This window comes from Dermochelys coriacea, chromosome 12 (assembly GCF_009764565.3).
Source record: "Dermochelys coriacea isolate rDerCor1 chromosome 12, rDerCor1.pri.v4, whole genome shotgun sequence".
Classification (NCBI taxonomy): Eukaryota; Metazoa; Chordata; order Testudines; family Dermochelyidae; genus Dermochelys; species Dermochelys coriacea.
Window position 1 is genome coordinate 9,440,596 of NC_050079.1, and position 13,024 is coordinate 9,453,619.

The 13,024-nt window shown below is 40.5% G+C and overlaps 1 protein-coding gene across 6 annotated transcripts in view; it reads left to right on the top strand.

The window, feature by feature from the left end:
* MBTPS1 (membrane bound transcription factor peptidase, site 1) overlaps positions 1 to 13,024 on the top strand; it is a 50,659-nt gene that overhangs the window by 19,581 nt on the left and 18,054 nt on the right. For 3 of the 6 annotated variants that reach the window (XM_038368562.2, XM_038368565.2, XM_038368561.2), the window contains exons 9-15: positions 467 to 569; positions 2,400 to 2,551; positions 6,368 to 6,529; positions 8,179 to 8,323; positions 9,030 to 9,218; positions 9,887 to 10,059; positions 11,585 to 11,700. In XM_038368562.2, coding sequence (XP_038224490.1) covers positions 467 to 569; positions 2,400 to 2,551; positions 6,368 to 6,529; positions 8,179 to 8,323; positions 9,030 to 9,218; positions 9,887 to 10,059; positions 11,585 to 11,700 — 1,040 coding nt within the window. Of the gene's footprint in view, positions 1 to 466; positions 570 to 2,399; positions 2,552 to 6,367; positions 6,530 to 8,178; positions 8,324 to 9,029; positions 9,219 to 9,886; positions 10,090 to 11,584; positions 11,701 to 13,024 lie in introns of all 6 variants that reach the window. The other 3 variants (XM_043495041.1, XM_043495043.1, XM_043495042.1) reach the window with 1 other exon arrangement.

Sequence of the window (13,024 nt, forward strand, 5' to 3'; positions counted from 1 at the left end):
CAGGCTGTTTTTTCCCACTGTAGATTTTTCTTTTACCTGAGGAGCACATTCTTGAATTAGATGAGCTGCAGCTATTTAATTCAGCAGTTTTGATAGTATGTAAATGCATAAAAGAAGTCAGTGAGTCCTTCAAACTGACCTGTGCCTGTCAATATCAACAAACTTTGCGCATGCAAATCTCAAACTTCAGGGAATGCGAAAATCTCTAAAAAATATGTTGACTGCTTTTTGGCTCCTCATGTAATAATACTGAAATAAATATTGCTCCTTTTCTTGGTATATGTTTTGATATTTTAAGGGATCGCTTGAACAGTTGCTATAAATGAAGTTGTCAGAAATAATTCACCCAAGGGTGTCAGCTGTCAAAGCCGCAAACCCTAGACAGACAAAGAGAACCTGATGGTGGTGTGCTCGTTATTTTTATTGTCTCCTTCCCACCCACCCCCCCTCTGCTCACTCGTTTTAGCACTCTCAATAACCCTGCTGACCAGATGGATGTGATTGGAGTAGGAGGAATTGACTTTGAAGATAATATAGCTCGTTTCTCATCGAGGGGAATGACTACTTGGGTAAGCTCAAATATAAAATATGCATGGCTTCAAAACATTTAACATGAACTTTCCAATTCTAATAGAGATGCCGTCTCTGCCATGTTAGCTTTTTAAAATCTTGGTAGGTCCAGTCATCTGGGATTAAATTAGATAATGTGGATGAAAAGGTAAAATGTGCAAAGTATTAAACTGTAATAGGTACATGAGAATTGACAGAATGCAGTCTCTAAACACTGGCTTCAATTTAATGAAGTTCCTTTTTAGGTGATAAAAGTAAATCCTTAAAATAGCCATTTTATCCTCAGAACAGAACTTTATTTTAATGGGCTTTAGGTTTTCAGTGCTACATGGAAGTGAGCCAGAGGGATCCTTTTATGTCTTTTGTTAGGTTGCATCATGTCTTTGCCCTCAAATCACCCAGATTTGTTAGCCACTGTGCAGGATGCTGTGGTTACTGCTTCATTCCACCTCATTCCCTTTGTGGGATCCTAACCCCACTGTTGGCACTATCGTTAAGCAGTCTGTTAACTTGAGAAGCACATATGGTCTTAGTGCTTGTCTCTAGAAGCTGTGCAAACCCTTTGCTACCCTTATTATCGGATATTAGAAAATTTTTTTAACCTAAATCTCCCTTGCTGCAGATGAAGCCTGTTACTTCCTGTTTTACCTTCAGGGGACATGGAGAACAATTGATCACAGTGCTCTTTATAACAGCCCTTAACATATTTGAAGATTATCAGGTCCCCACTTATTCTTTTCTCAAGACTAAACATGTCCAGGTTTTTTAATCTTTCCTCATAGGTCAGGTTTTCTAAACTTTTTATCATTTTTGTTGCTTTCTTCTGGAATCTCTCCAATTTGTCCATCTCTTTCCTAAAGAGCGGCACCCAGAGTCCAGGACAATACTAGCTGAGGCCTCATCGTTACCTGGTAGCTAAGTTCCCTGTAAGCTGCACGTCCACACAGCAGCCTTCTTAGCACCACGCAGGCGCTCAGGGAACCTGCCCAGGGACCTGTAGTGGCCGAGGGAGGGGTGCCCCGGCCACAACCTAGCCTGGCCCCCAACCTGCCGGGGCAGCCTGGACAGGCACGGACCCACCGGGGTGGCCCTCCCCCAGCCCGGACCTGCCATGGCAACCCTCCCCAGGCCTGAGCCTGCCGGGGGTGGAGTGCCTATCCTGCAGCCCCACCCCCGGAGCTGCTGCGGTGGGGAGAGGCACCTCTCCCCCCCAGCATAGGTGCTGCTGCGGGGAGAGAGAGCTGGGGGGAGTCCTCTCTCCCCGCCATAGTCCCGGAGCACCCTCCTGCACCCCAAGCTCCTCATCCGCGGCCCCACCCTAGAGCCCGCACTGCCAGCCAGAGCCCTCACACCCCTGTACCCCAAACCTCTGTTCCAGCCCTAAGCCCCCTCCCATGCTCCGAACCCTTCGGCCCCACCCCAACCGCATGAATTTTGTTATTTGCACCAATATGTCACCTCCATATTGGTGCACATAACAAAATTCATTCTGTACATGGGTGGGAAAAATTATAGGTAACACTGTCTGGTAGAGTGGAATAATTACCTCCTTTGTCTTACATGTGACTGATTAAGACTTATGATTTTAAGGTGCCTGAAGAAGTATTAAAATTTTCTGAATATATATTTTTTTCTACTTAAAAAAAAGTGAAAAGTGTATAGGAACTGTTAATCTAAAACGTATACAAAATAGTTTTAATAACATAGGATTTATGTTACGGAATCAGACCTGGGGTCTATCTTGTCCAGTATCCTGTCTCTGACATAGGCCAGCACCAGTAAATGATATGTTGATATAAACATAAACCATTTTTTTAATTAATTTATAGGAACTGCCAGGAGGTTATGGTAGAGTGAAGCCTGACATTGTTACTTATGGCTCTGGAGTGAGAGGTTCTGGTATGAAGGGTGGATGCCGCTCCCTCTCTGGGACAAGTGTTGCCTCTCCTGTAGTGGCAGGTGCTGTCACTTTGCTAGTAAGGTAATAATTAAATGAAGAACACGTATCTCAAATGCATTTGATTAACAAGATCTGTAAATTGACTTTTAAAAAGCCTACCAATTAAAAATATTTGTTTCTGCACTTACGAAAACTAACTCTCTGAAGAACAACAAACACAGTTTTTCCATTTGAGATCTTAACTACTCAGTAAAAGATTTAAGGGTGGCAGTTTTGCAACAGAAAAGCTTCAAAAACAGACTTCAGTGAGAAACTGCTGAGCCTGAATTAATAAGCAAACTAGATAACGTTATCTTGGATTTGAATAGAGACTGGGAGTGGCTGGGTCATTGCACATATTGAATCTTATTTCCTTAAGTTATGTTGTCAACTGTCTAAATGGGCCATCTTGATTATCACTGCAAAAGTTTTTTTTCTCCTGCTGATAATAGCTCATCTTAACTAATTAGCCTCTCACAGTTTGTATGGTAACTTCCAACTTACCTGTATGTGTGTGTGTATATCTATCTATCTATCTGTCTGTCTTACTGTATGTTCCATTCTATGCATCTGATGAAGTGGGCTGTAGCCCACGAAAGCTTATGCTCTAATAAATTTGTTAGTCTCTAAGGTGCCACAAGTACTCCTGTTCTTTTTATACTGAAAGTGCAACTTACAAATGTAGATTTTTTTTCTTACATAACTGCACTTAAAACTAAAACAATGTCCACTCAGTCCTACTTCTTGTTCAGCCAATCGCTAAGACAAACAAGTTTGTTTACATTTATGGGAGATAGTACTGTCTGCTTCTTATTTATAATGTCAGTTGAAAGTGAGAACAGGCATTCACATGGCACTTTTGTAGCTGGTATTGCAAAGTATTTACGTGCCAGATATGCTAAACATTCATATGCCCCTTCATGCTTTGGCCACCATTCCAGAGGACATGCTTCCATGCTGATGACACTCGTTAAAAAAATAATGTATTAACTGAATTTGTGACTGAATTCCTTGGGGGAGAATTGTATGTCTCCTGCTCTGTTTTACCTGCAGTCTGCCGTATATTTCATGTTCTAGCAGTCTTGAATGATGACCCAGCACATGTTGTTCATTCTAAGAACACTTTCACTGCAGATTTGACAAAACGCAAAGAAGTTATCAATGTGAAATTCTAAAGATACAGCACTTGACACAAGGCTTAAGAATCTGAAGTGCCTTCCAAAATCTGAGAGGGAAGAGGTGTGAAGCATGATTTCAGAGGTCTTAAAAGACCAATACTCTGATGTGGAAACTACAGATGCCAAACTACCGAAAAAGAAAATCAGTCATCTGCTGGTGGCATCCGACTCAGATGATGAAAATGAACATGCATCGGTCCGCACTGCTTTGGATCATTATCGAGCAGAACCTGTGATCAGGATGGACACGTCCTCTGGAATAGTGGTTGAAGCATGAAGGGACATATGAATCTTTAGTGCATCGGGCACGTAAATATCTTTCAACGCCAGCTACAACGGTGCTATGTGAACACCTGTTCTCACATTCAGGTGACATTGTAAATAAGAAGTGGGCAACATTATCTCCTGCAAATGTGAACATACTTGTTTGTCTGAGCGATTGGCTGAACAAGAAGTAAGACTGAGTGGACTTGTAGGCTCTGAAGTTTTACATTGTTTTATTTTTGAATGCAGTTATTTTTGTACATAATTCTACATTTGTAAGTTCAATTTTCATGATAGAGATTGCACTGTAGTACTTGAAATAGGTGAATTGAAAAATAATAATTTTTTTTTTACAGTGCAAATATTTGAGCATGTACATTTTATATTCTGTGTTGTAAATGAAATCAGTATATTTGAAAATGCAGAAAACATCCAAAAACGTATAAATAAATGGTATTCTATTATTGTTTAACAGTGCATCTTAAGCATTTCCATTGAAAAGTCACTTAAGTGATAGTCTCCAGTTTTTAACCATAGGTTATGCATATAACAGATTAACGTCAGTTACATTTTGCTTAAATTGAATGGATTAGAATAAGTTTAGGGCTTGTCTACACTTGAAGTGCTACAGCAGCACAGCTATAGATGCTCACTACTGTGACAGGAGGGGTTCTCCTGTTGTCATAGTAAATCCACTTCCTGAGAAGTGGTTGCTAGGTTAACAGAAAAGAAAAGGATTACTTGTGGCACCTTACAGACTAACAAATTTATTTGAACATAAGCTTTCGTGAGCTACAGCTCATTTCATCGGAAGCATTCGGTGGAAAATACAGTGGGGAGATTTATATACCCACACAGAAAACATGAAACAATGGGTTTTATCATACACACTGTAAGGAGAGTGATCACTTAAGATGAGCTATTACCAGCAGGAAGTGGGGGGGGGAAGGAGGAAAACCTTTTGTGGTGATAATCAAGGTGAGCCATTTCCAGCAGTTAACAAGAACGTCTGAGGAACAGTGGGGGGTAGGGTGGGGGGAGAAATAACATGGGGAAATAGTTTTACTTTATGTAATGACCCATCCACTCCCAGTCTCTATTCAAGCCTAAGTTAATTGTATCCAGTTTGCAAATTAATTCCAATTCAGCAGTCTCTCGCTGGAGTCTGTTTTTGAAGTTTTGTTGTTGAAGGATAGCCACTCTCAGGTCTGTAATCGTGTGACTGGAGAGATTGAAGTGTTCTCCGACTGGTTTTTGAATGTTATAATTTTTGACATCTAATTTGTGTCCATTTATTCTTTTACGTAGAGATTGTCCAGTTTGACCAATGTACATGGCAGAGGGGCATTGCTGGCACATGATGGCATATATCACATTGGTAGATGCGCAGGTGAACGAACCTCTGATAGTGTGGCTGATGTGATTAGGCCCTATGATGGTGTCCCCTGAATAGATATGTGGACAGAGTTGGCAACGGGCTTTGTTGCAAGGATAAGTTCCTGGGTTAGTGGTCTGTGGTGTGGTGTGTGGTTGCTGGTGAGTATTTGCTTCAGGTTGGGGGGCTGTCTGTAAGCAAGGACTGGCCTGTCTCCCAAGATCTGTGAGAGTGATGGGTCGTCCTTCAGGATAGGTTGTAGATTCTTGATGATGTGTTGGAGAGGTTTTAGTTGACGGCTGAAGGTGATGGCTAGTGTCGTTCTGTTATTTTCTTTGTTGGGCCTGTCCTGTAGTAGGTGACTTCTGGGTACTCTTCTGGCTCTGTCAATCTGTTTTTTCACTTCAGCAGGTGGGTATTGTAGTTTATGCTTGATAGAGATCTTGTAGGTGTTTGTCTTTGTCTGAGAGACTGGAGCAAATGCGGTTGTATCTTGAGCTTGGCTGTAGACAATGGATCGTGTGTTGTGATCTGGATGAAAGCTGGAGGCATGTAGGTAGGAATAGCGGTCAGCAGGTTTCCGATATAGGGTGTTGGTTATGTGACCATCGCTTATTAGCACCATAGTGTCCAGGAAGTGGATCTCTTGTGTGGACTGGTCCAGGCCGAGGTTGATGGTGGGATGGTAATTATTGAAATCATGGTGGAATTCCTCAAGGGCTTCTTTTCCATGGGTCCAGATGATGAAGATGTCATCAATGTAGGGCAAGTAGAGTAGGGGCATTAGGGGATGAGAGCTGAGGAAGTGTTGTTCTAAGTCAGCCATTCTTCTGTCGACCTACTGCTGTCTATACTGGGAGTTAGGTTGGCTGAGCTACTTTGCTCAGCGGTGTGAATTTTTCACATTCCTGAGCGATGGAGTGGAGCTGACTTAACTTTTGAGTGTAGACCTGGCCTTAGTCTCATTTCTTATTCCATGCCTAGCCCGAGACAAGAACAGGGCCTCCTAAATGTAATCTAATAAACATTTGTCATTTTTAGCACAGTTCAGAAGCGTGAAATGGTGAATCCAGCTAGCATGAAGCAGGCCCTGATTGCATCAGCACGTAGGGTTCCTGGCGTTAACATGTTTGAGCAAGGACATGGCAAACTGGATCTTCTTAGAGCCTACCAGATCCTTAATAGCTATAAGCCACAGGCCAGGTGAGTGTTAATTCTTTGTTAATTAATAATCTATTCATGTTAATGTTGTTCATGTTGTTCTGAATATTTCTCTTAAAAGAAAGTCACACATCTTGCTCAGCTGAGCAGTCTGCATGCTCACATGTGAAAGGAACTCGCATATAGGTTACAGCAAGGGGCGGCAACCTTTCAGAAGTCTTCATTTATTCTTTCTGATGTAAGGTTTCGCATGCCAGTAATACTTTTTAACCTTTTTAGAAGGTCTCTTTCTTTAAGTCTATAATATATAACTAAACTATTGATGTATGTAAAGTAAATAAGGTGTTTAAAATGTTTAAGAAGCTTCATTTAAAATTAAATTAAAATGCAGATCTTACCAATTTAGTGTGATCCTTGCCCTTGCTTTTCCTTGCTGAGTTTTGCAATGTCTGGCACATATTGGAATACTTTAAGCTGCACACAGGCTTCTGAGTGATCAGTTGCTAACCAGCTCCGAGAGGGACAGAGGACGGATTTCATGTGTGAAAATACCTGTTCACATAGGTATCTGGATCCAAATGCTGAAAGCATTGCAAATGCAATTTTCTTCAAACAGTTAAATTTCACTGGCAGGGACGTCCAGCAGGTCAGAATAGAGGCCCCATGATCTCTCTTGGTAGCATCAAGTGCACTCCGCAGATCTCCAAACTTTGATGCCCACAATTCTGAGCTTTTTAACTGAATGAGCTGCATTTCGAAATCTTCAACACCCATCCACTATTTGCACCCCTCACTGCCCCAGGATGGGGCCAGCTGTAGAGCCCCGGCTGGCAGTCGGGACCCCAGGCCAGCAGCAGAGCCCCCCAGACTGGTGGCTGGGACCCAGGGCCGGCAGTGGGTTGAGCGGGGCCGGCGGCCGGAACCCGGCTGGCGGCCGATACCCCAGGCCAGCAGCGGAGCCCCCGGGAACAGTGGCCAGTACCCGGGCAGTGTGAGTGCCACCTAAAATCAGCTTTTGTGCTGCCTTTGGCATGCGTGCCATAGGTTGCTTACCCCTGGGTTACATAATTCAAATGGAAGAGATTAATGAAAAGCCTCTTGTCAGAAGCCATAATTATGTCCTGCTTGGAGCAGGGGGTTGGACTAGATGACCTCCTGGGGTCCTTTCCAACCCTGATATTGTATGATTCTGTGTTACTTAAAATTAGAGAAGAATAGGGGCGTGAATCTGTCACCTCTTTATTATGAAGGCTTCTACATTTTCTTTCCTTCCTTAGTTTAATCCCCTGGGTATGTAGTGGAAAATTTAACACTTAAATAGACAAATAATCCAATTTCAGTTATCCAACATCAGATTATTTTTATTAGTTTTTCTTTTCTTTTTTTTTTTCATTCTAAAAATGAAATAACTTTATTTCACATAGAAATGTAGAGTTAGAAAGGATCTCAAAGATCATCAAGTGCATCCCCCATGCTGTGGCAGGATTAAGTATCACCAGACCAACTGTGCCATAAAACTTTCTCATGTTATATTTTTAATTTAATCATGGTTTTTAAGTCTCAGACTCATTGGAAAGAAAGATCAGAGCTGTGAGAGTGACTATAGCTTGCTAATTTTACCTCTGACTTTTTAACATGATTGTGTTGTATGCACTTTTTTCCTTTACTGTATTTTTTAAATTTTTTTTCAGTTTGAGTCCAAGTTACATTGACTTGACGGAATGCCCCTACATGTGGCCCTATTGCTCCCAACCTATTTATTATGGAGGAATGCCAACTATTGTTAATATTACCATCCTTAATGGTATGGGAGTCACTGGGAGAATTGTAGACAAGGTAAGACAGTAGTAGCTATGTCTTGGAACAATAGTGTTTCCCACTGATGAGCTGCTTTTTCTGACTGGAGAGAGGGTAGTACTTTATCGTGCCAAATAAAAAAGTAAGCACAAATCTGGTACACCTAGAGCTGTGTGAATAATGGATTTTTTTGAATTGTTAGCAATTCTGAAAAGTCAAAACCTGTTTTGTTTTGGGTTGAACTGAAAACAAAAAAATTTTCAGCAATTCAAAAAGTCAGAGAATGTTGAGCTGGGTTAAAACATTTAGTTTCAACCCAACTCAAAAGATTTTGTTTCAGTTTGGGGAATTTTGACAAAAGCAAAGGAGGACTGGAGTTGTAACGTGTCTAGAGGATGGGATGGCTCCCTTATCAGTTTTAGCCCAGTGCTTAAGGCTCTCGCCTGGGATGTGGGAGTCCTGGGTTCAGTCCCCCATCTGCTTGCTGTGGAGAAACTATTTGAATTTGAGTCTCCCACATTGCAGGAGAGCACCCTAACCACTGGGCTCAACCTCTCCTACTGAAGCTGTTCCACTTTTTATGAGGTATTAGTCATTGGATCAGGGACTTGAACTTGGGTTTCCCATGTCCTAAGTAAGTGACCTAATTACCAGGTGATAGTCAACCTTAACTCTGTTTCCCACAAATATTTCTTCATCAACATTTTAAAATAATTACCAACACTTTCTGTTTTCTACTCTGCAGCCAGACTGGCAGCCCTATTTACCACAGAATGGAGATAACATTGAAGTGGCTTTCTCCTATTCCCTGGTATTATGGCCTTGGTCAGGATATCTAGCAATTTCTATCTCTGTAGCAAAGAAAGCAGCATCTTGGGAAGGCATTGCTCAAGGTCATGTCATGATCACAGTATTGTCCCCTGCAGAAAATGAAGTAAGTTTACCTCATTTCAGTGTTTTATCGTGTAGTGATAAATGAATATCCCTCCAAGTGGTTGGTTTAGGTTTATAATCTTGGGTGCAGTTGAATTTGGGAACAAGGTTTAGTAGTCTGAGCAAGAAATCTAACAGTTGAGGGATTTAACCAGGAAATTAATGCACTCAAACAAAGAAACAAACAAAAACCCCATTCATATGGCCAACTCCATAGAGAGATGAGGCTAATATAAATTGTAAGTAAACTGGTGTAGTATAGGAAATCTTCACAGATTGATAATGAATTAGAATTATTTTTCTTTCCATAAAAAGAACTCATTGTTTTGGAGAACCTTCTAAAGTCTCAAATGTTTAAAGCACCTGTAGCATCGAAGCTTTTTTTAAAAATATTTTAAATTCTGAGCATAAATGTAAATCTCTGAATATACAAAGGATTTTTTATAATGGGGTTACAATAGTTGTGTGGTTTATGGGGTTAGACTTTCATCTCTGAACATTTGGTTGCTGGCACTGGAAACCTGTTCCTGGATTTAGTGGGTAAACTTGGCAAATAAAAATCAAAAATCATTCTTCAGTATTTCTGGACCTTTATAATCCTAAATGAAATTGTAAATACTATTTTAGGAAAAGCATTTCTTTATTTTTGTGTTCTGTTTTTTCTTCCAGTCTAAAAGTGGTGCAGAGCAGACTTCTACTGTGAAGCTCCCTATAAAAGTAAAGATTATTCCTACCCCTCCTCGTAGCAAGCGAGTCCTTTGGGATCAGTATCACAATCTTCGTTATCCACCAGGATACTTCCCCAGAGATAATTTGAGGATGAAGAATGATCCTTTAGATTGGTGTGTCTCTTCGGTTTTATCTGAGAAATTGTAACTAATTTCTTGAGTTTATTTCTTGACTGTATGTTAATGACATGCATTACAGTACAACCTCGCTATAATAGCCTTCATAATAGCAAACCTTGGGCTATAGTGAATCTGGCCCTTGGATCCCATCTCCAGCTTTGCCTGCTGCAGCAGGGGGCTGACAATTCCTCTGGCTTCAGGGCTGCGGGGGGGTGGGGCACACAGTTCCTTTGGCTGTCGGAGGGGCTGTTTGCCATGGTCCCGGGGCCAGGGGAGCTCTCAGTTGTGCTGCGGAGCTCCAGGTGTCAGCCACCCTTTCTCCCCCACACACACAGTAAGGTTCTTTCCTTATAACGAACCACTGGCTATAACAACCAAATGGCTTGGATCCCCAGGGGTTCGTTATAGCGAGGGTGTATTGTATCTTTATTGTCTAGGGAACACAATCCCACTTCCAGCATATAACATGGAGAATTTTATTTTCTAATAATTTCATGGAAAACAATATAGCTTCTGGATGGAGTTCTCGAGCTTTATCTGTGGTTTATTAACAACTTATTTAAATTATTTCCTGGATTTCTGAAGAAAAGTTTGACATCTCTAAAGAGTGAAATGTACTTGAAAACTAAGGCTTCATCTTCTTAAAGTGTTTTGCTCTTATTTAAAAAACAAAACACCTTTACAAATTCAGCTAGATTCATTCATAAAACTCAAACTGAAGGTTCATTTTTAAAAATAACTTAATAGTTTAGTTTAATTACAGATTGACTATGGCATTTTCTCAGCTCCGCTATTCACTTCGTGAAAGAGAACTGGTATACACGTTATTGTCTGTGTTGGCACACATCAAAGCAACCTGAGAGATCCCAGACTAGGGCCCCTGCTTTTTCAGAAATGTCTCCATATTGGTCCCTCACTCCTAAAGAAGTTGATGTTAGTGCCAAAAAGGGAACCTACTCCAGAGTCTGACTTGGGTGGAGACAAGGACTGTGGGCACTGTGTAGGAGGGAGCACTCAGTGAGAAAGCAATGGGAACCAAGCAGGTTACAGGTGCTGGGTGTCTTTTTCTGAATAGCTGCCTGGAGAACAGGGCTACTCGTCTCCCTAGAATGGCTCTTGGCAAATGGTAAGGAGCTGTTTCCACTGGTTTCAGCAGTTCTCCAGAGTCAGTCCCACTTACTTGCTTCATCTCAGCTGGTTTTAATATGGGGTTAATTTTTCTGTTTGAAATATGTAATAAACAAATACTAATGTATTTCATAAGAGGCCTCAACTCAGCCTTTAGTGTTGTTTGTGTAATTCATTGCACTCTATTATCTGCACTTACAGATGATAGAGTTTGCACAGAATTGTACATAGAGTTGATTATGCATGAACAATTAGAAGCCATTATTTGAAAATGTATCTTTTAGAAAATAAAATAAAAATTGACCCTATAACAAGATAATGTAATTTAGGTTTGTGCATGTGATGTTTAAATTTCTTGACCACTGTTTTTGTTTACTTTTATTTGTATTAGGAATGGTGACCACATTCATACAAACTTCAGAGATATGTACCAGCATCTAAGAAGCATGGGATATTTTGTTGAAGTTCTTGGTTCACCATTTACATGTTTTGACGCTAGTCAGTATGGTAAGTGGTCATGCATTGTTTGTGTTCTGTTAATTTCTTTTAGAAGCTTTCTTATCTTTGTAAGGGATTGAAAAGATCTGAAAAAATACTAGAGAGTACCTGCTAATAGAAAAATAACTGCATACATTATAAATGTGTCTTTAATTTTACAAAGGAAGTTTCTCTATGGTTTTCCATTTTCAGCAGTACAATTAGTCAGTTCCCCTTTCGTTGTATCCAAAAATATTTAATGGGCTGAGAAGGAGGAAAACTCATAATTCAATCTGCCATAATGTTCTGATTTCCCTAGCCCCTATATCGCATTATATATTGAATCATAGAAATATATTCTCACTACAGTGTCTGTGACTGTTGCTTTGATGGTGAATCTTGGTCTTACATTGTTCATGGGTTTAATTAATATTATGGCAGGCTTCCAAAATCTTCCCGAGGAAGGGAAGTGAAAGGGCCACGTTCAACAGTTTACATTTCATGGGACAAAGAGATGGTACCTCGGTAGCCTTCGGGCATCCCCCCCTGCCAAATATCAAAGGACTGCTGCAAATAAGGGAAGTGTCAGAACGTAAAGAAAAGGTCTCAAGAATCCTTTGTAATGGGAAGTGTTAGGCAACCTTAGTATAGGGTTTGCTATAATGATAAGTAGAACCACCTTGCATGCTGTCTTCATTTAGTTGCTGGAGAATAGGAAGCCCTTAAGACAAATGCCAGCGTAGCTCAGATAAATGCCTATTGAAAGGGACCCCTATCATGAATGGGTCTCTGGTGACATAGTCACATGGATGCTGCCAAACAAGGTTCTCTTGCATGACAGCGAATTTTGTTTCAGCCTCATACATTTAAATACTCTAAATATTAAATTCTTCAAATTGGGTTGTTAATGGAAATCCCTATATGAGTTAAACTGTAACAGCATTCACTGAAAAAGCAAATGACCTGCTGGGCTTTCAGAAATTGGACTAGAACTGTTTTTTTGCATAAGTGTGTAAACTATAAATGTTATCCTGTCACATATGGATAAATATACAAAACTACCTTCAGTCAAAAGTGGAAATGAATTTGATGTTCATTCTACTCAACTGTCCAATATATATTGAATAGCGTTTTCTGTATAAGGACTTCATTTGCAGAAGGGGTAGGAGGCGATGGGATTCTCTTCTGTGTTCTTGGTGATGCTGCAGTTTGTTAACACTTCCAGTTGAAATGCTTTTGTCCTATTACCATTTTATATACAACAAAGCAAATAGGAGGGGAAAAACAATTCCAATAGACAGCTTTGAAAGAAGAGCTCTCGCAATATCGGAAGAAAGAAATAATAATGTTAATG